Here is a 23174-nt window from a genome sequence, read left to right on the forward strand (position 1 = left end):
GGCTTTGACCTGGAATGTTAAAAGTACTTGAAATGAAGTGTGCGTTTATTGTGTGCTCCAGCAGTAACACCCTTCCTTGACTTTGTTCTACAGATGAAACACGAGCCATTCTTCTTGTTTGGCAGCAAGCTTGAAAAGAAAGTAGTGGGGAATATTATAAAAGAAAGAGTAAAAGGAGACATTCATGGAGATAAAGACATTACATCCAAACAAACTGAGCCGATACGAATTAAAATCTTTGAAGGAGGGTAAGAAAATGCAACTGGAAATTTCAAGCTCAGCCTGTCATTTTAAAGAGATTTGAAAATGAATATGAATGAAGTAGGATGTGAACAGTCTCCTGTATTCCTGCCATGTCTTGTAGCTCCCAAGCCTCTTCGTTTTTATGTATATGTCAGTCTTAAAACAATCTGCAGGGTACCTGTATACTTACTCTTGGCTCTACTTTGCTGTTAGGACAATTATATTTTCCATCTGTGTGAGAGCACTCCCAGAAAACTGTTACTTTCATTCCTTAAGTCATAAAGAAATGGATAAATGGTTAACATTTTGATATTATCTATACCATTTCTCTTTATTTTATGGCTTCCATGAGGATATCGTTCCATTTTTAGAGTCTGTGTACCTCCACTCACTTGAACGGGTTAGCTAGGCATGCTTACGCTTAATCTTGTAATTTTTTATTATTTACTGAAGTTGGATTTTGGAGGTAAAATGTAAGATGACAGTTAAATCTGTGGTATCTAAGCCTAATCCATAGTTCTGTCATCTGTGATTGATAAAATAATGTTTTATTTTACCATGGCCATCTGTCACTCAAGTGATAACAGAAACAAATAACAGAGAGAGGGAATAGGAGACCTCCAAGTCCATTAACATTGTTTTGAGGCTTCTGAAGCTTGTTATAAAAAGCAAATGAAATGGACACTTGTTTGCCTCTGCAGTATACTCTAAAATGGAAGATATTGTTTAATTTCTTTTACAGAATTCTGACACGATGCAATTAATTTGCCAGTTGTTAATAGTGAATAGTCAGGTGGCTGAAAAAGATGTGTTTTTCAGTCTTACCGAAGTCAGATAGTCTCACAGCAATATTTTATTAGGGTAACTAAATAGGTCAGGATAGAGGTGTAAGAAATTTGTACATCCATTTCCTTCTCCCATCACTTTGTACCCTTTAAAATCTCAGTTGTCCTGCATTAACATGTGTTTTGGCTCCACTTGAATAGTCTCCATGAAATGAACATTGGCGTTTCTCTGTAGTCTGCAACACTGAAGGAATATAGCCTACATCTTGCCTGAAAGACTGAAACTGTTATTTTGGAGATTGCTATAAGTATGCTAGCCCAGATACCCTGATCCTGGCTGTTCTCTCTAGTTGTATGTTGTCCTAGTACCCAAGCCACTAGGCTGGCTACACAAGAGTGACCCAAATTCAGGGGTGAGCCTAAGTTTACAAGAAATTTAAAGAGCTGTTGCTTCAACTCACACCCACTTTGAAGTATAAAATTTGCCTGCTTCCCACTATGTATCATTTCTGAATTTGGATCACCCATCTGAAGACAGTCTGCACTGATGTAAGCTGCCTGATGAGAGGTCAGAAGAGTAAAAGTGTATTAAGAAAAGCAACTTAAAGGAGGATTCACATCAGTGTGAGCTGCAACAAACAGATCATTCTATAAAGCACCTCTACCATCTAATACCTTCTTTAAGAAACTTTGTTGTTACTTACACCATCTTAAGTTTCCCTGTATACCAATGAGGTCTACAAAGCTATTTGTGTAAAGTCATATAATTCACATGTCACCTAGAAATGTCTCCTAGTAATACTTGGCTATGTTTAGATATCCTTTGAGTAAAACGAAGCGTAAGAAACCTTGATGTGCACATGAATTTCTGGAGGGGGGGGGACAAATAATCTGTGCAGTAGACTGGGACTTCCTCAATAGAGGCATATAACCTGCAAAGCTACAGTGGATGAGATGATGTAGTGTTAATGGGTACGTCTAATTTTATCGAACATTTTATAGGAATTATTTGTGGAAGGGTAGATTCATTCTTTTCATTAGTTTGGCTATTTTTTAAATGGATCTAATATTCTTTAGATATTATAACCGTGTGGTTTTTTTTTTCTGTCCTGACTATTGAATTTGTCATCCTCTTCAGTTTTTTTTTTTATGACTTCCGAAAGCTAGTTTTTAACATGGGTGGGTTTCCGTGATTGCTTGCCCTTGGCTGTTCGTAGAGCTGTTCTGTTCTCCTCTAGTCTGCTCTACTCTCATCAAGCTCATCTTTGTATCATCTCAGCAGGTGCAAGTAGTGCACTGAACGATGCAGCAAACGTCTGTCATCTTCATTTCACGTTTTCTCCCCTGGACAGACAAATGTATATGGTGATACCTTGTTTCAATAATGTATTTTCATTTTGTTTTTCATTTGTCTTGGTCAGTGGATTTGCTTAGGCTTCTTGATTGCTTTTGTTTTGTAAGTACGAAGAAGGCAATTCAGAATCCATAGCTGAGAAAGATCTGCGGTTGTCAGTTTTCGGTTTGTGGGAAAGCCTGTCCTCTGAGCAGGGAAGTGCAGTTGTGCAGCTGCCTTGTGCCAGGGGACCGAAGTGCTCGTATGGCAGGTGGGCAAAAAGCAAATAGACAGGGCTGGGGATGAGTGAGAAGCTGAAGGAGCAGAATAAATGGAGCTGAGGCAAAAAGGAGATGTCACAGCACATCACCACCTCACTGCACCAAAGCCCATCAAGAGCAGTTTGTAAGCATTGCAGCAGAGGGAGTTTTGAAGGAAGAAGCTAACAACCATATTATTGCCTCTGGCAGGTGGCTTGATTCAAATGAAATTATCTGAATCACAAAATCTGCTTTCCATCATCTGCAACTGCAAAACCCTGATGGGTTATGAAGCAGTGTTCCTCAAAGAAAAGCAGCAATTTGAAGTTCAGTACTTGCGGCAGTACAGTTGGTTACTAATGGCATGAAGTGAAAAGAAAGGAGGGACAGGGCAAACATGCCTGTTCATCTGGCATCTAGCTTAATGACATTATCAGCTCACAGCAAGAGTTCACAGTTAGCTTATGGTTGCTCTTTTATATCTATCAATCAGTAACAGACTCTTATTGAAAATCCCCAATAAAATGACATTTTGGATAGAAATTGCAGGACTCTGAGGCTTGTTAGTGCTTTTTAACTCTGGAATCCCATTCGAATCAAGCTCAGAGCAGCAGTGACCATAGTCCTTATATGAAAGTTATGTAGTGGGAAGGGGGAAATTACTGAAAGCTTTGAGAGGTACGAGTTAATAGCAAGATCTAATATTCCTGGGAGCTAGAAAGATAATTACCATAGACTCAGTCTTCTGGTGTTTCGGTTTTTGGACCAGGCCTTCTTTGAGTGTCAAATTTGTGTGTGTCATTTCTCTTACAGTCATTGTTATAGTAAAGCATACTTAGAGAGTCAAGGTCAGTTATGGCCAAGAACCATCCATATGAATGATGAAGAGACAGATCTTGTCTAATTGTCTTTGTACCCAATGGGATCTGACAGGTGGCAGAAGCTGGTGGAATGAGGTCAGGAAGAGGAGCAGCAGAGATGGAGCAGCAGAAAAGCACATGTTATAACACAGCATTTATCTTACCAGTATCAATCATGGGTGACATGGTAGACTCCATCCCAGCAAAATCAGACTGTAAGGAGAGATGAAAAGAAGATAAAATGGCAGTCTTTCAAACAATAATGGACTTTTTTTCTGTCTGTGGGAGAAAGCCTGGAGGTAGTTGATGAAGCACAGGAGTCACTGGCATGTGTGTATGAAGGAGAACCTGGGAAATGGGACAGACAGAAAAGCAGAATCCCAGAAATACATTAAAAAAAAAGCTGCTAGAGAGATGGCTAAATATTAAATGACATTAGACTATGCCAGTTTTGCCCATGGTGCCAGGGACAATGAAGGAAAAGGGAGAGGGCCAACTTTATTGGAAAGGAGATGAAAAAACCTGAATTTAGGCATCCACATTTGAAAGAGGAGCTGATGTTTTTAATAGATAAAAAGATGAATGTGAGAACAGGACAGTGTTTCTAAGATATTAGCTTCATTATTTATATTGCCAGTGATATAGCTGAACATATGGAAGAAGTGTTCATCTAAGAAAAGCACACTTTAAAAATGTTTCAGCTCTGTAACCCCAAAATTGCCACTTGCTTCTTGTAGAGTTATCATCACATTAACAGAATCTTTCACACAGTCCCTTATTTATTTACAGGGCTGTCAGTACCAACGATGTTTTGTGGGCTGCGCATCCACAGGGTGACTGAAAGTACTTTGTGCTGCTTAGGGAAAGGGCAAGGGAGGACAGAGGGCAGAAAAAATATTATTTCTCAGTTCTAGCAATTTCTGGATTTTACTTTGGGTGAATGAGGATTAAATTCTCCCTCTGGGGAACGCCCAGTGCTCTTCAAACCTCAGAACAGCCTGAGCAGATCCCCTGGGCTCTTTCAGATTTCAGTATTAACAATTTATCATGATAGTAAAGGCAATGTGCAGCTTTACATAGATTTGCATATCTTATTTATTATCTATCTACATACTATGTAATCAGCAAAAATAGCATGGAACGCTTATGCCTGTGCTAAGAAAAATTCTTTTAACAGCTTTCTGTTAAGTGTGCAGCTTGGAAGTTTCCCATTTTATTTCTAAAGCAGCACGTACCTGAGTGAACTCAACTTGGTGTCCCTTAGGGAGGGATCCATCTTTGGGAACTTCAGGCATCTGTAGTGTAAATGCGTACATCCTCCCTAGTCATCTGCATTCCCTTTATGCTTAATGGGGAGAAACGGGCATTTCCAGGATATGATTTATCTGATCCCAAGGGATAAATACACAAATAGTTGAATGAACCATGCTGCAAAATGACGCTGTTTTCAGTGGTGGTAGATGCCTCCGTTGTACAAGACTACAGTTAGCTGAAATAAATCCAACCTGCAGGCTCGTATTTGGAGTTGCACTGTGTCTATAGGAATGGTGGCTAATCTGTTTCCTGACAAGGTGTTTATACTGTTCTCATACTGCAACCCTTTGGTCTCACATTGTTTAAACACATTGGGACCAGTGCATTCCCTGAAAGGCAAATACTTTGTGAGTTCCAAACTGGAAATTCAGTAGTTCCTATGGGCTTCTGCGGATTTCTTGTGATGAGATGTATACTGGATCAGGATCAGATGCATAGAGGTGATGTCTGTGCATGTATGTGACCTAGAGTCTGTATGATTTAAATGCTTGCTCTCTTCCAACAGGTATAAATCAAATGAGGATTATGTCTATGTCAGAGGTCGTGGCCGAGGAAAGTACATTTGTGAAGAATGTGGAATTCGTTGCAAGAAGCCAAGCATGCTCAAAAAACATATCCGCACTCATACTGATGTCCGGCCTTATGTATGCAAGTTGTGCAATTTTGCCTTCAAAACTAAAGGTACTTGACCCTTTTTGCTGAACTCTTGCCACTTCCCAGACAAATTTGGAGCTATTTTGCCATCTGGGATCCAAGCACCCTTTGCAATCAAGGAAAGAATTTTCTTCAGAATAAAATTATTGTGTTTATGTATACAGGACTTCATGAAAGAGGTTTTTCTCTCCTGTTTAATTGATCCAGGGATTTTGTGAGGCTCTGAGACTCCTTGGATAGTCTCATTAAGGGCTATAGGCTCTTGGCTGGTCCATCTGTCTGCAGAGAAAATATAGTAGCATAAGAACCGCCCTTACAAATAATACTTTCTACCAAAATTGTTACATGGTGAAAATTTTAATTGCAGCAACACTTAAATACTACCAGGAGAGTACACTTGTTATGACATAATGTAGAAGCAGAGCATCAGCTGCTGAGGAAAACATGCCTTCATGGGCTTTACAGTGGGTCAGTTTCAAGTTTATAAATAATGTATGTCTCCCAGATGGGCCACTCCATCCACTGTGGCATTAATTATGAATAGAGATCTGATAGCTTGTGTTCACATGTATTTATCAGCACAGAGAAAAGCTTCCATTTGTCACCCTGAGGCCACAGATAATGATATTCTTTGGAATTTGGATTTGCATTGCATCTCCTTAAAAGAAAAAAATTCTTCTCTTTGGTAGCATTTCTTTGTAGCACAGCCCAAATGAGCCTTACATTTTCAGTTTCTTAGCTTCCCTTTGGCAGACAAGGGAGACAGATTCTGGTCCCAGTGCGGTGAACTTACTTGAAGGGGGAGAGAGGAAGCTGAAGGAAATTTCTCCCAAGATCCCAGTGCAGCTTCATGGCTGTTTTGAGGATTGAGGATTGTAATAGTTTCCATGACTCCAGCACTTCTTCTTCTGCCAAAGATGGGAATAGCTGATGGATGGTAGTAGACCCATCAACCTAATTTAAGATGAGAACTTGCATGGGGGTGTAGGGACAAAGACAAGGAGCTGCTCGTTTGTAGTCCCAATAGACCATCTGGTGAACTGTTCTTGGATCATTGTTTACATTTGACATTGCTGGAGGAATGGGTCTTGAAGGAGGATTGTGGTTTTGCAGCTGTGTTCAGAAAGTACATTCCAGGCAGAAGAGATGGCATGGAAAGAAATGTGAAATTGCTTGCTGAGGCTGTCATTTCTGGCAGAGAAGAAGAAACAGGGAGGAGATGGTATACTATTGCACAAGAAGGGCATGAGTAGGAAGAAACTAAGTTAGCCTTCGAAGTACAGAAGGGTTTAACTGGCGTATTACTGCTTATGAGCAGTTGTCAGCCTCACAACTATTGTTGCTATTTTGCAGAGAACAGCAGGGGACAGACCTTCAGAGGTATTTAGGTTTTCAGTATACACCCTGAGCGTTTAGCCATCCAGAGGCATCAGTGGCTAAGTTAGGCTTTTCATGCAGTGCACAGGCACAATAAGAAACTCTTACTGAGAAGGGAATTACCTGAACTCGCTGGGACTGAAAGTCAGAGGAGAAGAGCCTGGCTGGTGAGCTTCTAAGCACGCCTCCACTATCCAGCAGAGTGGTGCAGTGTTCCTGCCCCCAGGTTGCATGTGCCACACACACACCATCTGGAGACGCTGGTTGGGGTCCCAAAAGCAGCATAGGTACATTCACAGAGTGCTTTCCTTGAGCTAAGAAGCACTGTGTCTTGGTAGTGGGTTGGGTGTTGCTTGCGCCATGCTTTCCCTGTTGGGTGTTGCAAATGTGACTGAAGTGGCTAATGGATTAGAGTGATATTCTCATTTCTCCAGCTTGTGCTTTGTGCTCAAGATTCTTTGCCATGAAATGTCTCTTGGAGCCAGTCTCAACCCAGTTTTCTTATCTGTGAAAAAACCAGACTAAGACAGGCACTCCAGAAAGTCAATAGTCTAGTGTTAGATTGCTTCCTCAGGGGAATGGGAGATCTGATTTCAAATCCCTGCTGTGTCTGGTTCAGATCCATAGTCCAAAGCAGGGAACTGAACCTAGATTTCCCACATCCTGGGTGAAGGCTGTAAGTACAGCTCCTCTCAGTTCAGAGATTGCAGCTAGATGGTAAACTTACATAGAGAAGTCTTCTGTAAATGTCTTTTTTGTGGGGTACTTTTGCTTCAAAATTCTTCGAACACAATGAACATTTGGAACCTACATATGAAGTAAATGGGAGAGCCCTTAGCTTGAAAGTACCACCGTGAAACTAGGAATGTGAGCCCTGAACGGCTGGTGTCCAGGCAGTCTGTACATATCATGAACACTGAGCCCAGGGATAGATAACATCCAGAAGTGAGTTATTTAGCTTGCTGGGATGCCTAAATGTCACGTGGAATATTGGAGAGATGCCTATATACCTCTCAGGCCCTGAGTTTAAGTTTATTTGAATTTTTTTTTTTTTTTAAGATACAAAATCCCACTCTCATTAAAACAGGCTCTGAGGGCAATGGGATGGATGAGTCAGCTCTGTCTGTTGTGTTTTTTTTTAAACTAAAAAACCCCCATCTGCAGGATAACAGAGTTAAGATACACCAAAACCTGACTTGGAGAGTGATCTTTGCTGTTGTCCGTTAATTAGATTAATCTCTGATCCGTAGGAAATCTGACAAAACATATGAAGTCTAAAGCACACATGAAAAAATGCCTGGAACTTGGAGTATCAATGACATCCGTAGATGATGCTGAAACTGAAGAAGCAGGTATGTCAGAATGATTTAATTTAGTTGGAATGGCCTCTGGAGTATGCAAATGACTCATTGCACTTCAGCACAGTGGCTGGCATGGGAAAAATATTAAGAGTATTTGGGGCATTTTTTAATTAAGGGGCATCTTTTTAATAAACAGGAGGTATAAAAAATAAATCCAATCCATTTGTCTGAGTTACATTTTTTATTAACATACACGAGGAAGAGCTAGAAATAAAAGTATGACCTGTTGTCATCTATGTCATACAAAGTTCCCAGTCTTTTCAGTTTAGTTGTGAGAGGTGGCAACATTTAGCGAAGTTGCAAGGTGAGGTAGGGTGAATTTGTTTTTTATACTTCCTTTCAAGTATAGAGTTTTAAGGTATTATTATGAAAAATTGTGGTTTGAGACAATGAAGAATGGCTTTATGCAGCCATCCCAGATGAAGAGCATCCAGTGATGGCAATGAGTGTGCTGGGTGGGGAATGAACGTGGCGGAAGGTGTAAGAGGTGTGGTGTGTGCTCACCATTTTGACTTGCCATGGCTGTTTCAGAAAACATGGAGGACATGCAGCAGGAGGCAGAGAAGAGTAGTAACCTGGCAGGCCTGTCAGCAGAGCACCAGTTTTCTGACGCAGAGGAGTCAGATGGCGAGGACGGCGATGACAATGATGATGACGATGAAGATGACGATGATTTTGATGATACTCAGGGAGACTCGACACCAAAAACCAGATCAAGAAGCACCAGCCCACAGCCCCCTCGGTTCTCCTCCCTGTCTGTGAACTCGGCTGGGGCGTCGCAGGGGGCTTCCCCCGAGGGCTCACTTTCTGTGGGGCACTCCTCCCTCATCAGTTACTTGGTCACCTTACCTAGCATTCAGGTTACTCAGCTTGTAACACCAAGTGACTCCTGTGAAGACTCACAGATGACAGAATATCAGAGGTTTTTCCAGAGTAAGAGTACCGATTCAGAGCCCGATAAAGACAGGTTGGACATACCTAGCTACATGGATGAGGATTACGTGCTTTCGTTAGACCCCAGTTCATCTCCGAGAGACCTCTCACCTTCCAGTCGACAGTCGTCACCTGGCTACGATTCTTCACCCTATAGAGATAACTCACCAAAGAGGTATTTAATGCCAAAAGGGGATTTGTCACCCAGAAGGCATCTGTCACCCCGAAGAGATATTTCACCCATGAGGCACCTTTCCCCGCGGAAGGAGGCTGTGCTGAGGAGAGAGTTATCACCAAGACGGGATGTGTCACCAAGACGTCACCTATCGCCAAGAAGACCAATGTCACCAGGGAAAGATGCGTCTGTTCGAAGAGATTTGTCTCCTAGGCGAGAGAGGAGATATATGGCCTCTGTTAGAGCAGCGTCTCCCCGGAGGGGCTTATACCATAATCCAGCGTTGTCCATGGGTCAATATTTACAGTCTGAATCTATTCCAGTGGGTCATTCAGTAAGTATGAAAGAATATTTTCACTCCTGTAGTCAAAACCAGTGCTCTTATCTAATTTGTGCATAGTATTTCAAAAATGTTGCAGCTTTGTAGAAGAAGGCGGCATAAGCTTTGAGCCTTGGTGGGAAGTCTGGGAACAAATGCAAGAAATTTGGAATAGGCAGGGACCAAATAAGGGTGTTGATTCAGTTAGATGCAATAGAGTCAGCCTAAGGGTCAAATCTTCACTTGGTATAAGCCTGAGTAGCTCCATTAAGTTCAATGAAATTAGGCTGGCTTACATTAACTGCCCCCGTCTTTATTATATTTATTTTATATATTATATTATATTATATTCTTTTAAAATAGCCCCGGGAGCTTACATGGTGTGTGGGGCTTGTTTCTGCTGTTTCTGTAAAACCTTTTACGTCCCAGACTGTCTGATGGGATCGAGCCCAGATCAGGGCTTAAGGCCCTGATACTGCAGTACGGTGCCCATCACTGCAGTATTGTTTAATGGAATAAAAATGCTAAAATAAATGGAACCTCTCAGAAAAGCAGGGTGCCCACTGAAATCAGGATCTGTGGCTGGAATTTAAAGGATATTATCGTGTGACAGGAGCAGGCAGCTGTTTGCCTGCAGAATGCACCATCACAACTGGCTGTTTCGGCAGGGACACAACTGTCTGGGTGGAAATGGAAATATGCAAAACTTGCACAGCTGGTGTCTGTGCTGTTCCCATTCGGTAAATCAGCTCTCCAAAACTGCCGACTTGGCATTTTTGACTGGCCCCAGCATTCACAAAGCACCCTCTCCACAAATAAATTTGGTCTGTAGAGTTAAGGAACGGCCTCACTACGTATGCATTTATTTATTTATTTAGTACTCTCCCCTCGCCACATCTGATGTTGCTGCTGCCCTCTCACTGCGTGCCTCGTCAGCCCGTTTGTGTGGGTTCAACCCTGGCAAGCTGTGACAGGCTCACCCTGCCTCAGGGCTCCTGCCTCCCTGCCCTCCTCCTGGCAGGGCTCTCCTCCCTCCTGGTGTACCCATCGCCAGTCTTCTTGGCTCTTTGTGTAGTCTTTGTGGTGCTTAAGAATTAAACCTTAACCTCATAAAATCAGCATTTCCAGAGCTCTGGGGTGAATTTCTCTGTGGAGCCAGGCTGATGTGTTTGTTACCTGCGCCTGGGAATGGAGCGAGGGGTGCTGCTGGGCAAAGGTGGCTGGAGCAGGGATGGACCGAACAGAGCCAAGATGCTGCCAGCCTAGCAGATCCAAAAGTGGTTTCCCAGCTTTTCAAGGGGATAAGGGAAGGCTGCAATGTGAGGGACCACGTGTGTAGGAGAGAGCAACCAGGTACTTCTCCCACATATTAGATGTGGCCCCATGGCCTGGTAAGTTGTTGGGGAGAGCAGCAGAGAGGGGTGGCTGACTAAGTGGTCCTTGAGGAAGGGCACGCTGAAACCCTGCTGCACTCTCATAGGAGCTACCACTGCATAGCTGAGGGAGGATACAAATCCCGCCAGCAGTTCTACCAACAAAGTAAGGAAGCACAGCGAGAGGACAAAGAGCCACCAGTTTAACAGTCATTGTGTCTTAGTATCAGATGGAAGGGATTGTATGAGATGCTGCAGCTGACATTGTGCAGGGAGCCCCAGTCCCTAATGTCCTGCATGAGGCACTTCCACTGGCATCCTGTAGTAGAGATTTTGGATGTGTGATGATGCTGGCAAAAGGATATGTAAGTGTCACCCTTGGCCATCTGACAGTTCTTGCTGTAATGTTTGCCTTGTGTGTTATGCACACCTTCCAGCAAGGCATTTAGCACATTGTAAGGACTCTTTTAGCACCCTTAGCTCCTTATTTTGGAAAGTCCACCATGCCAGATGGACTTTTAACACCTACCTTATTTTTGAGGTAGGATCAGGCAAGTGGCAGTGAAAAACCCAATGTAAAAGATCATTTATCCTACAGAAAGCATCGGTAACTCAGTGGCATGTTGAGTGTTTTGAGAGAGAAGCCCGCACCTCAGTACAGTACTGAATACAAGCATCACTGGAAGCGGAGCCCAGGCAAATTTAAATGAGGAAATGACAAGTGAGGATAATTGCCCATCTCAACAGACGACTGCAAGGAAGGAAAGATGGATTCCTCACCTCTCGATGCTTTTCTGGAAGACATACTTTAGCCAAACAGTAGTTGAGTTTAGGTGAAACACAAGTTATTATACTCGGTGTGTGGGAAGACAACACCTGAGTTTGCTATAAATGAAAGCTGTCAGAGAAGGAAAAGGAATAAAGGCATAAAGGCTGGTTTTCACTTCCAGAGAATTGAAATCCAGCAAATCAGAACATGATTAGCAACAGCATTCAGTGATGCACATGCCAGCTTACAATCCTGCTTCCTCTTTCAGAGCTGCATTGGGTTCCCAGTCACTGCAGGAATAAGAGTGGTTCTGTGCGTCTGGTACCTGCAGTTCCCAGAAGAGGCCAGTTTTCTTTCTTCTCCACTGAAATTGATGTATTTGCTCTAGTCTCTTTGGCCAGTGCTGGTCTAGTTCCCCTTCATGTTGCTTCCCCTTGAATGTTCACGCGCTTTGGTGGTCTTGTGCAAAGAGCTTGTAAAGTGCTCTGGCATTGAAAGCACCACATAGAGAGCAATTGAAATTATTTCTTTAGGAAGCGGAAAAGAGCGTGGGGAAAGTAAGTCTTTTTGTAGATTGTACAAAAATACAGAAAAATGTACTTTTTTTTCTTTGGCAGTTAATAACAGGATACACTCTTGCAACAGGATACTCTCTCCAAAGTAGCTTAACGCTCTGGTTGATGCTGGTGCACATTTGGCTTTGGCAAGTTAAATTGGCGTCTTTACATTTAAAGGCAGATCTCCATTGCTTTCTAAATACATTTGGAATCTTCTCTTCTGTCAATGCCAGATGTTTCTTTCCTTTCTGGGGAGGCTGGTGCCATTATTGAAGGGCTCTGAGTCTTCTCCCCAGTCATTTTATGCCAGTCCCAAGGGAAAGAGAAGAGACAGGAAAGCTGCTTTTGTTCACTCTGAGTGCATCTCTGTTAGCATTTTAGTTTGGATCAGGCATATGTCTCTGTTGTCACATTTATTGTGCTTTGACTCACATTGCAGAGCAGTCTTGGAGTAAGTGACCTGGATTGTTCTCAGATGAACTTAAACTGAAAAATGTGCTGCAGGAGTGCAACAGGTGCACTTAAACTGTAAGCGGGCATTTAAGTGAGTGAGAAGAGACCACATAGGGTTAGTCTGAAGCAACCTTCCCCTCCAACCCGACAACACTTATATTGTGAACATGGGATCCAGCACCGAGTTTCACTCTGTTCCTGCTTGTCCCCGCTCCTAGTGCATCCCGCTGCTTCCTAGTGCAGACCAGAGCTTTTGCCCCTTCTTCGAGTCCCAGGGCTAGGCACAATGAGACTGTGACTATATCTTGCTGTGAGTGGTATAAACTTATCGCTAGCAACTGTTTTATCTTCTGGGAGGTAGTGGATTTTGCTAGTGTTGCTGGTTTGTTGTACCTCTCATTCATTTTGAAGTCTGAAGCCTGTCTTGATATGTTCAGAAGGGTTGAAGGGAGTTAGGCACCTCTATATCCACTTGAAAGTCAATAAAGGTCCTTTGATCATCCCAGACATATGGATATTAAATCCCTTCCCAAGCACTCAATACTTTATCATCTTGAGTGAAATGCATTCCTATACGAAGAGCCAGCATAAAATTTCTGAAGTCCAGGTAAACTGTAAATAGGTCCACTGGTGTATGTGGGCTGCTATGGTGTGTTCTCAGTAGGACTGCAAATCAAGCTGATCCTGAAACTGAAGTCCACCCAGATTTATAGTCACTTTATTAAGCATCATGTCTTTTAGAAGGCACATCGGTAATATGCTCTGTTATACAGAGTTCAACATTTTTAACTTTAAAAAGCCTCAAGTACATTACAATATGGTAATCAAAGAGGTTGTTTTCCACCCACCATCTTTTTGCAAACTGTGGTCTGAGGCCGCCAGGAGGATGTCTGTGAAGGGTGCTTGGCTTTGAAAAGCGATCTTCCTCTTAATCCCCCCCAGCCTGTTTTGGGTGATGTACCAGATACAGGGTAAACCCTATCTCATCCCTGAGGCATTCTGGGGGACCTGTGAAGCTGGATATGGCTTTGCTCAGGGGTGTGGTGTGGCAGTCTAGCTTTATGACCAGGTCAGAGAGTTTAGTGAAAAGCTCCTCCAGAATGTTGTTGCTTTGGAAATTATATGTCACCTGGAGTTGGAGGAAAATATGCTAAACTGCAACAAATGAAAATTAATAGGAAACGAACTGGATTCCCATCACCTGACAAAGAGAGGAGCTCATCTCACTGCACTGGCAGCCACCCATTCTGACAGCACTGCAAAAAAATACCGTGGCTTTCTGCACTGTGCTCAGTGATGGGATCCAATACTCACCCAGAATAAAGTCTTTGGGTTTTCAGGATGTTTCTTGAAAGAAGACATCTCCTCTAATACTTGGTCTTTCCCCGTAAATATATATGTGTCTCTGCTTGTAGGTATGAAAATGCTAGATATTGGTAAAGGAAATAAAAGCAGGGTAAGAGGTATGAACAGTTATTAATGCCTGTAACCATTTATGTTGGCCATTTCCAAACTTACCTGCCAGAGTTAGAAAAAAGATAATCCGATACGTGCTCAGGCAGGCTTGGAAGGCATCCAGTGGACATGAACACACTGTCACTGTCTATGTAAAAATTAGGCAAATGAGACACATGTTGGCTGATACTGCTGATCTTGAAGCATGTAGCAGTTTCCATCATGTTAGCCACCTCTATCCGACAAGGAGGACTGTTGCTCTATTCCCTTTTGGAACTGTGGCAGGATACAACATGAAGCTAGTGTCTTTCTCAGTTAGAGATTTGTGTGTGACTAGGCTTGTTCTTTGATGAGTTTTACTCCTGTTTTTTGGCTGCTTTTGCTCTGTTTCCCTTAGCCCAAGTTCACATCAGATGCAATAGTGATATGTCATGGCTTAGGAAACAGCCAAGAGGACAGTATGACTGAGAAACGGGTTGACAGACCAAAGGTGGAAAAAAAAGGGGGCAAGCAGCTGTGCAGAGGTGAGGTTAGTGATAGGAAGGACTGACAGGGTAGGTGAACTATGTTTTGTGGCTTGGCAACTGCAGTTTATTCTGTAAATTTTTCCCCATTCAGCAGTATAGCATGCTGTCACTGTGCTTTCTTATGACAGTTTCTCTTCTATGAGACTCAAGTGTCTCACTTTCTGAATAGGAAAATTCCCAACATAGATTAGCCTCTGAATAATAACATCTCTTAAGTTCAAGTCTGATGATTATGGGTCACCCTTCCTGTCTTGACGTTGATTTATATCAAACAGGACAAAACATCTGAGCACAGTGAGACTGAGCCCCTGGGTAGCACATAAACCGTATCTTTAATTGCCCCCTAAACTAGTTCCCTGGGATGGGATCAAGAGGTTGCTTAACGCCTTGAGAGCTAGGATTTCCCAGCAGTGAAGTGCATTGGCATTTAGCAGCGCAGTCCTTGGGCTGCCGCACCAAGACTGTGGTAACAGTACAGCTCTGGGGCAACTGATAGGTGTTTGGTCAATTGGCAGAGCAGAGATGAGCGTTTCGTTCTTTTAATTTCCTATGGGAGTCCCCAAGAGTTGTGTGGCCAAATCCCACGCACAATTATGAAAATGTCATCCTGCACTTCTGTCATCGTTGTTCCTCTGGTCAGCAATAAATGATACTTAATCATCAGACGGAAAACAAATTTTAAAAGTTAAGAATGAAAAAAAGAGAAACCCAAAAGCCCAAGACATATTTAATACTGAGTGGGGATGGAGCTATTCAGTCTTCCAAGGCAGGAGCTAATGGGAAGGCACTGAAAATGTCAATATTGCGAGTTTGGTTTTCATTAGCCATTACAAAATCCCTCATTCTTCTCAATCTCATTATGAGTGGGTGAGTCTTCCTGTGACAGAGTCATCACTTTCACTCACAGCTAGTGCCTGTGCTTTTGTTATTACTTATTGTTTACACTACAGATAGGCCAGAGTGGTGCTCCGTTGTCTTAATGACTATGAAAGTTTGGGTCTTCGTTGCAGAGAGGCACTTGAACTTCCGTGGAAATACCCACCCTCCTTCATCAAGGATTGGGTAAAGCTCATGGGGAGCAAGTGCCTTACCTGGGGCTCCAGAGCAGGATCTTTCAGCAGGCAGAAAATACGTACATGCAGTCAGATTTTTCCTGTACTGCCAAGCAGTGGTGGTGAGCAGGGAGTGTTCGGATGTGTATTTCTCTGCAACAAAGTCTCGATACCCAGTGTGGGCTGCCAATGCCAGCACAGTTTGCACAGTTTGCCAAAAGAGAGGGTAAGATGGATCTCCTGGCCAAATCTCTCCTGGGGAATGAAACTCAATCTACCCCAGATTCTCTCCGCAGTTTCAATTGAATATAATACTCTTCACTTCCTGACCTAAATCGCTGCATTGTGTTGCTGAACACTCTTAACTAGCTGCTGCCTTTCACCTCAGAGGCATGAGCCCTGTAGGGCTGAGCTAAGCAAAACCTCCTCTGTTGTTTGGATAAGCAATTAGCGGAGTTTTCCAAATGCTTTGGGATCCATCTGGATGAAAGGTGCTGCCTGAATGTGAATGGGAGGTTGTGTTAGACAGGAAAGCAGATAGGTGGTTTGGCAGCTGGACAAGAATTTTGCTAGTAGCAGCGCTGACATTTCTTTTGGTTTTTTCTGGTTACAGAGAAGGGGCTTGTCTCAGGGGCCTTACTTCAACGTATATGGAGAAAAAGGAGGTATGGAGCACCGCGGGCCTAGCCCGTTCCCCGAAGGTCCGAGCGACTACGTCTTCAGTCATCTTCCACTACACTCCCAGCAACAGATCCGAGCACCCATCCCCATGATGCCTATCGGGGGTATCCAGATGGTCCATTCAGTACCGGTGGCCCTTTCAGGTTTACATTCTCCGTCCACGCTGGCCCTGCAGAGGGAAGGCTCTGAGGAGAAGCAAAGAGGAACTGCGGAAATCCTTACAAAAGAATCGTATAGTATTTCTAAGCACCACGAGAAACGTACCTCTCCGCACAGCTTGCACCCCACCGCTCCCTCCAGCGCACCCTCCTCTCCGTTGCTGTTGCTGACACAGAGCACGTCAGAGGACAGTGTCGTAGCTACCGAGAGGGAGCAGGAGGAGAACATACAGACTTGTACAAAAGCCATAGCCTCTCTGCGAATCGCCACAGAAGAAGCCGTTCTGCACGGGGCGGAGCAGCTGCAGAGGCCTTCTGAGCCTCACCAGAAACCCTTAGAAAGTGCACATTTTAGCCTGAAACACTTTAGTGGATCTGAGCCAGGTCAGACCTGTGCCTCAGCCACCCATCCTGACTTGCACGGTGGTGAACAGGACAGTTTTGGTACATCACAGACTGCGTTAGCCCATCCCACCTTTTACAGCAAGAGCTTTGTGGACATCCGGCAGTTGGGCCTTCACAGCAGGAGCGACCCCCCATCAAGCACACAGGAAAGAAAAGATCCGTCATCTGAGAAGAGCAAGCCACATTGATCTGAGATGCATGGAGACTTTCACCCATACATTTACCCCACTTTTTTTTTTCTAGAGATAGAAGAAGTATTCAACTTTACAGCATGCCTGTTCTAAGTTACAGTAGTTTGCTATTATATATACTTTTGTTATATCAAAAGAATTAGATAAAATAACAAGTCATCATGAGCCTGACCAAAACTAAATTTGAAATTCTTATTGGGTCTGGTACTTTTAAATTGTACAGATGTTTGTGCCTTTTCTTTACTTTGCTTATATTCTTATAAGCATTTTTTTAGCAGTAATTTGTACATATTTTAGAATTTGTGTATCTGCTTTGTAATAAATGTAATTTCTTTCCTTTTTTGGACACTTGGATCTAAATGATGTAAAGCAAAACAGCATCAATATATGTGAGGTTGCACTAAAACATATTTTTATATGATTAAAACTGAACAGCTTTTATGTACAGCTCTGATTCTGTAATACTAATATTTATTTACTTTGTTTCATAAATTGTAAATTTTTTTCTTAATGTTGTGGATTGCTTTTCTATGTGAAGCATGGGAATTACTGTTGCGTAATTAGAACAAAATGTATATTGTAAAACAAGATATTTAAACTAGAGTATCTTATCTTATTCTGCACTTATGCATTAGTTAAAAAAAAAAAGATAAAGGATGTATCAGTCAGTTCTTAACTCTTGTAATTTTTTTTTTGTCTCTTGTTTGCCGGATTGACTATAACTTAAGTGCTGATTGTGATTTTAAACTGATAGTACCGTAAAGCATTAAAGTAAAACAATGTGCTATTGTGAGTTTTTTCAAAGCTTTATAAAACAGTTATAAATATATTAAAAGTATTTGGTCTTATGTGAACATGTTGATCTATATACTCCTTTAAAAAGCTATGGGAAAACATTCCACCCCATGTAAATATGTGCAAGTGCATCACTGGTGCCGTCTGTGTAACTCACCGGGAGAGGCGAGGAGCCGGGGTACCGCTGGCTGCCGGGAGGCAGAGTCCGGCCGCGGCCGGACCCGCTCCCCTGCCTCCAGCTGCAGGGTGGCGAGGCCCCTACGGCCGCGTGGGGCTGGGCGAGGAGCCGGCCCGCTGGCTGGACGAGCGGCACCCCGCCGAGCCCCGGCAGTCCCCTGCTTGCGAGGGCTGACCGTGGGGCATAGGTGTCACGCGGAGGTGCCCCGGAGGGCTCAGAGAGGGGTTTGCAGCGGGGCAAAAAGGTGTTTCCTCGCGCTTGAACACCACGGCTGGTCACTCCCTGCTGCGGTACCCGGGTCAGCTTCAGAGGAGGCTCCTGTCCCGTCCCGTCCTGTGCCGCAGGTGGAGGAGCGTGGCCCCGCCGGCGAGGCGGAGAGCACCGCCACCCCGGCCTCTTCAAGGAGCGGGGTTCACGGGCAAGAGAGTCGCAGTCTTCCAGAGCAGGGTCTCCATGGGGGTGAGGTTTGCTCCAGAGGAAAGTCAGGAGGAGCCCGGGCTTGTGTTTGAACGTGTGGTGGGTTACCGCTACCACCAGCAGCACGCGTGCGTGCACACGCGCATGCGCGCGCACACACTCGCACGCACGCAGATGAAAGAAACCAACGACCTGGATTATATTTTGTGCTATTTAGTGGATTATAAATCTGTGAAACCGAGTTTGTATATTGACTTACAATACATTTAAGGAGTGTTCTTTAAAAAGAAATAAATATACAGTTACATGGATGAGGTGTCTAGTTTTTATGTGTTCTTTGAATTTTCCAAGTTTATTGATGTTCCAGTATATTGTCAGGACCTTTTATTCCCAAGCGCTGCTTTCCCGCACAAGGAGTGCCCTTAAGAATGTGAGCGGCAGTGAAAAGTGTGGATCATCTTTTGGCCTCCTCAGATACTACCAAACTAAACCAGGTTACTTCTCCAATAATACCATGTGGGGGCAGAACCATAGCTGGTATGTTGTCATAATTCTAGCATGATGGCATATGATGAGCGTAATACCATCATGGACGGTGACCGCTTCTAACCATTAAAGGTTAGTTTCTCATATCCATTGCAGTGTTCCTACCTTTATTCCAGATCATTATGGTAACCTTGCCAAGATAAGCGCGTGCCAGAAAACTGGCTCATCTCAGAGAGGAGAAGCAATATATGTAGTTGGAGGCGAGCAGCTTGTTGGATCATGCTTCCATAAAAAAGAAGTAAATTACACATTTTAAATAAACAAGCCTTATCTGATAAAAGCCTCTCTCCTCTCCTCCTTGGCTGCATGGCTGTATTGAGAACAAAATGCTCAGCACAATGATCAGCTAATCAGGTAATCACAGATATTTTATCAAAAAGGAATGGTAAATGCTCTATTAACATTGCCTTTATAAGCAACCCCCTTGCTGTGGGAGTTACCTTTGGCTTGTTTGATTCTTTTAATTAATTTGCAGCTGCAATTTACCATGCACCTTTTCAGCCTTGGGGCTTTTTTTTTTTATAATTATTGAGCAAGTATCACTGGAATTACATGTGATATTTTGGGGTTACAATGGAGCAACCCTAAAGAGGTTGCAGGTACTTAGACTCTTAATTGTATTTTCTTAATGAGTTAATATTTATACAGTGCTTTGAAAAAAACATATCCTCATACAAGGCCTAGGCATCAAGGATGACTACTTTTCATCCTTTGGAAGGGACGTGGAGGAGGAAGGCAAATACGTTCCGACAGAATTTTCCCGGGCACGAGCAATTTTCAGAACGAACCTGGTGGGTACGGCAACCAGGACCAGGGGCAGGTAATTTCCTGAGCGCTCTGCCTGCTGTCCCCGGTGCAGCCCGCTCCGAGCCGTCGGCGGTAAGGACAGCGTGGAGCTGCCTTAGCGCCCTGAGCTAACACACCGCCCCTTGAGCCCACGGGCTTGGGCTCAGTGCTGCAGGAACGTGCCTGCACGGCTCCTGGCCGGGGCTGTTGGGCTCCCGGCAAGGCTGTTGGAGCCTGTGTGCGCTGACAACCCCTCCGAGGGCGATGGGGAGGGGGTTCCTCCAAAATACTTGGTGTGATGGGTGCGCGTAGGTCTGATGGGACCGAGAAGAGTAACTCAGGTCTCTGATGTAAAAGTTCTGTGTTTTTGAAAGGGATGAAAAGAAGAGATTTAACACAGCACTCTAGAAAACTGCAGAACCGAAAGAGGATTTTTATATGCAGTGTGCCATAGAATTTCTAAGTCAGGAATATAATTACCTATTATATTGTTCAAGGAGGTTATAATTTTCTATGAAGATCCATATGTCTTTTCTGTAAAGCACAAGGGAGATACAGATGCTCTGGCAAGCTCTCTTTATTCCCTTCTTGGAGAATACTGTCACCAGAGTCACTTCAGGATCTATTTGCGTCAGCAAAACAGAGAGTGTATTGGTCTCATATAACTGCCTGCACAATCCTCTTACGAAGCTTTGGATTCTGACTCAGGGTAGTAACTCTGTCGCATGTTAAAAACCTTTGTGTGGACTTCTCTGCTGCAGGACACATTGCCAGCAGTGGATAAGAATTAGCACCAATAAAGGACATCGTTAGCTGTAACAGACCCAAAGGAACTCAAATGACTCAAGTACAAAAATTTCAATCCAAAAATGCTGCAGTCATCTCCTGTTTAACCCCAGCGGCACCTACACTTACAAGGTGCCTCCTTGTTTGAGGCTGTTTCCTGCTTTTGGGCATGAGCTGAACTTCTCTCGGAATTGCTTCATGCCTCTTCCCCTCCCAAACTGACCTGGACACCAGAAACTACATTTTTCTTGGCCTAGATTCTCCAAGGGACCTGCCCTACCGAGTGGGTCTTTGAAAATACCTGATGAAATCTGCCTCCCTGTTGAATTATACTTTCGGCAAGTGCTGTCAGCCCCTTTTACAGATTAGGCTAATGACTTTGTCCCCCTCCCTGGATATCTAAAAAAAACCCCCCAAATCTGTGTCGAAACTGGCTAGATCAACATCTCCAGTCTCCTAGGAGAGTGCCCTAGGTACCCCACAAGGAGTAGAAGAGTCTTTTCTTTCCTGCTGAAGCAAAAAATTCAAGATTCATTGGCTCTTCAAGATTGTAGCCTATTGTCCCCAAGAAGAGAAGATGTTTGGATGTGCCCTGCTCAGTAGGGAGAGAGCCATCTGGAAGGCCAGTGAGTACAGTGGTGTGACAGAGACTTCGAAGGACAAGGACTGAGCTCAAGCAGCTCCCTGCCTGCAGCCTTCTAGACAGCTTGGAGAGCACAGTTTTCAGACATGCTTCCTACTTAGCTTCCAGCTCCTTTCTGAGGTGGCTGACTCTCCCATGTCCAACGGAAGGGGGGCAGGTGACAGACTTACAGTTCTGGATCGCAGAGTGAGGCCCAAGCCCCAAAATTTAGGTGCTGCCATGCCTGAATCCTTTATTGGGTTTTGCCCTAAATAGCTCAGGGAGAACAAGCCTTATTGATTTATTCCATTGCACAGTGGAACAAGTCAATGGGAGTTATCCTTTTAAGTCATTTAGCCACCCCAGAAAATCCCAATCAATACTGTCTAAATAATGCCCTGAAAGTAAATCCAGGATATTCAATGCAAAACCTGCACAGCACATCATATATTTTAGTCTAGCCACTATTTTGGTTTTTTTTTCAGTTAAATTGCTTGCATGAAAAAATCAGCAGTCTGTGTGCTAATTGAGTTTATTACTGTGATGATGTCCCTGTGCCCTTTTCTCATACACAGATTACATACACTAAACACAGACTCTGAACATATGCTTACTGTAGGCTCAATTTAAGATGAAAGTGCTGGATAGTTTGACTTGTTTTGCAATTATTCTTGGGGGCTTTGCATATGCTACATCTGTCACGTGTGTTTGCACTATCTTTAATATGCCTGCTTTTAACTGTATTCGGTACCACTGATAGCAGCAGGAATGTGGGAAAGAGCTTTCACTGTGAAACACTTGGCTTTTGCCCCTATGCCATGCCTACATGAGCTATAATAAGCTGATTTGTTGTGTGTACATAAGTCTTTTCCAAATGATTGTGCTTGGTGAGGAAAACTCTTAAAGAATTCCTTTAATTTGTGAGTATAGAGGTGCTCTGTACATATGGTTCATATGTGTAGGGCTTTATTAGGCATGTGATTGAATTTAAGCAAAGGAAAAATGTCTCTGTCTTTTTATACAAGATAATCTTGAGCTGGACCACTGTGGAGGCAGAGCTGGATTAAACTTGACCCCTGCAAGGACCATGAACCACTGGAATCCCCATAAAGGATGAACTGGCATTCCAGGACTGCTGGCTTTCCATGCTGGCAAGTGGCTGCACATGGTGCCTTGGTGTCATTTTCCCTGCAGCTTTAAGAAACCGGGATGGCCTCCTGTGGTGCTGTGCATTGCTTTATGTTGTAAAATAATCTCCTACAGGCAAGCTCCTCACCCAATGCGTATCAAGCTAGCTCCTTGGTGCCAGTGCACCTCTGCTGTAGAGCAGCTGAGGCACCTGGGAACCTAACACCTCTGAGGTCTGTTCAAGCATACAAATAGCCTCCAAGATCTTGGCTGCTTGCAGGCTGGCCTGCAGGCTGGTGGGAGCAGTGGTAGAAGAAAACAACAGTGTTTTGAAAACCAGTAAAAATTTCTGCTCTAGTGAGTTTCCCTGCTTTTCTGCGTTGTATGAATATTCATTCTGAAGCTGACATGACGAGGGGAGCTTGATCAGCAGCAGGCTTAATCAAAAACAAACCCAATATTACTACATAAACTGCCTTTCCACATTCTTTCCTGATGAGTGACATGTCTCTTAGCTGACAGGAGTATTGCTAAGCAAAGCAGCCCGGATGAATAGGCATGGCGGTGCACAGCCCCATGAACGCCCAGCAAGGTGGAGAAAGCCAGTGGAGGCAGATCCGGCTCTGTACTGGAGAACAACATTTCCTTTCCCTCTCCCCTGCCAGAATATAAGAAGAGGCT

At 43.7% G+C, this 23174-nt stretch overlaps 1 protein-coding gene across 14 annotated transcripts in view; it reads left to right on the forward strand.

Moving 5' to 3' along the window:
* Positions 1-18240, forward strand: part of HIVEP2 (human immunodeficiency virus type I enhancer binding protein 2) — a 139541-nt gene extending 121301 nt beyond the window's left edge. For all 14 annotated transcript variants that reach the window (XM_010574599.1, XM_010574605.1, XM_010574603.1 and 11 more), the window contains 5 exons: positions 94-248; positions 5301-5476; positions 8077-8178; positions 8719-9629; positions 16414-18240. In XM_010574599.1, the coding sequence (XP_010572901.1) occupies positions 94-248; positions 5301-5476; positions 8077-8178; positions 8719-9629; positions 16414-17232 (2163 nt within the window). In that variant the 3' untranslated portion in view covers positions 17233-18240. The remainder of the gene's footprint in view (positions 1-93; positions 249-5300; positions 5477-8076; positions 8179-8718; positions 9630-16413) is intronic.
* The last annotated feature ends 4934 nt before the right edge of the window (positions 18241-23174 follow it).

Source organism: Haliaeetus leucocephalus, unplaced genomic scaffold (genome assembly GCF_000737465.1).
Source record: "Haliaeetus leucocephalus isolate CR32 unplaced genomic scaffold, Haliaeetus_leucocephalus-4.0 Scaffold450, whole genome shotgun sequence".
Classification (NCBI taxonomy): Eukaryota; Metazoa; Chordata; class Aves; order Accipitriformes; family Accipitridae; genus Haliaeetus; species Haliaeetus leucocephalus.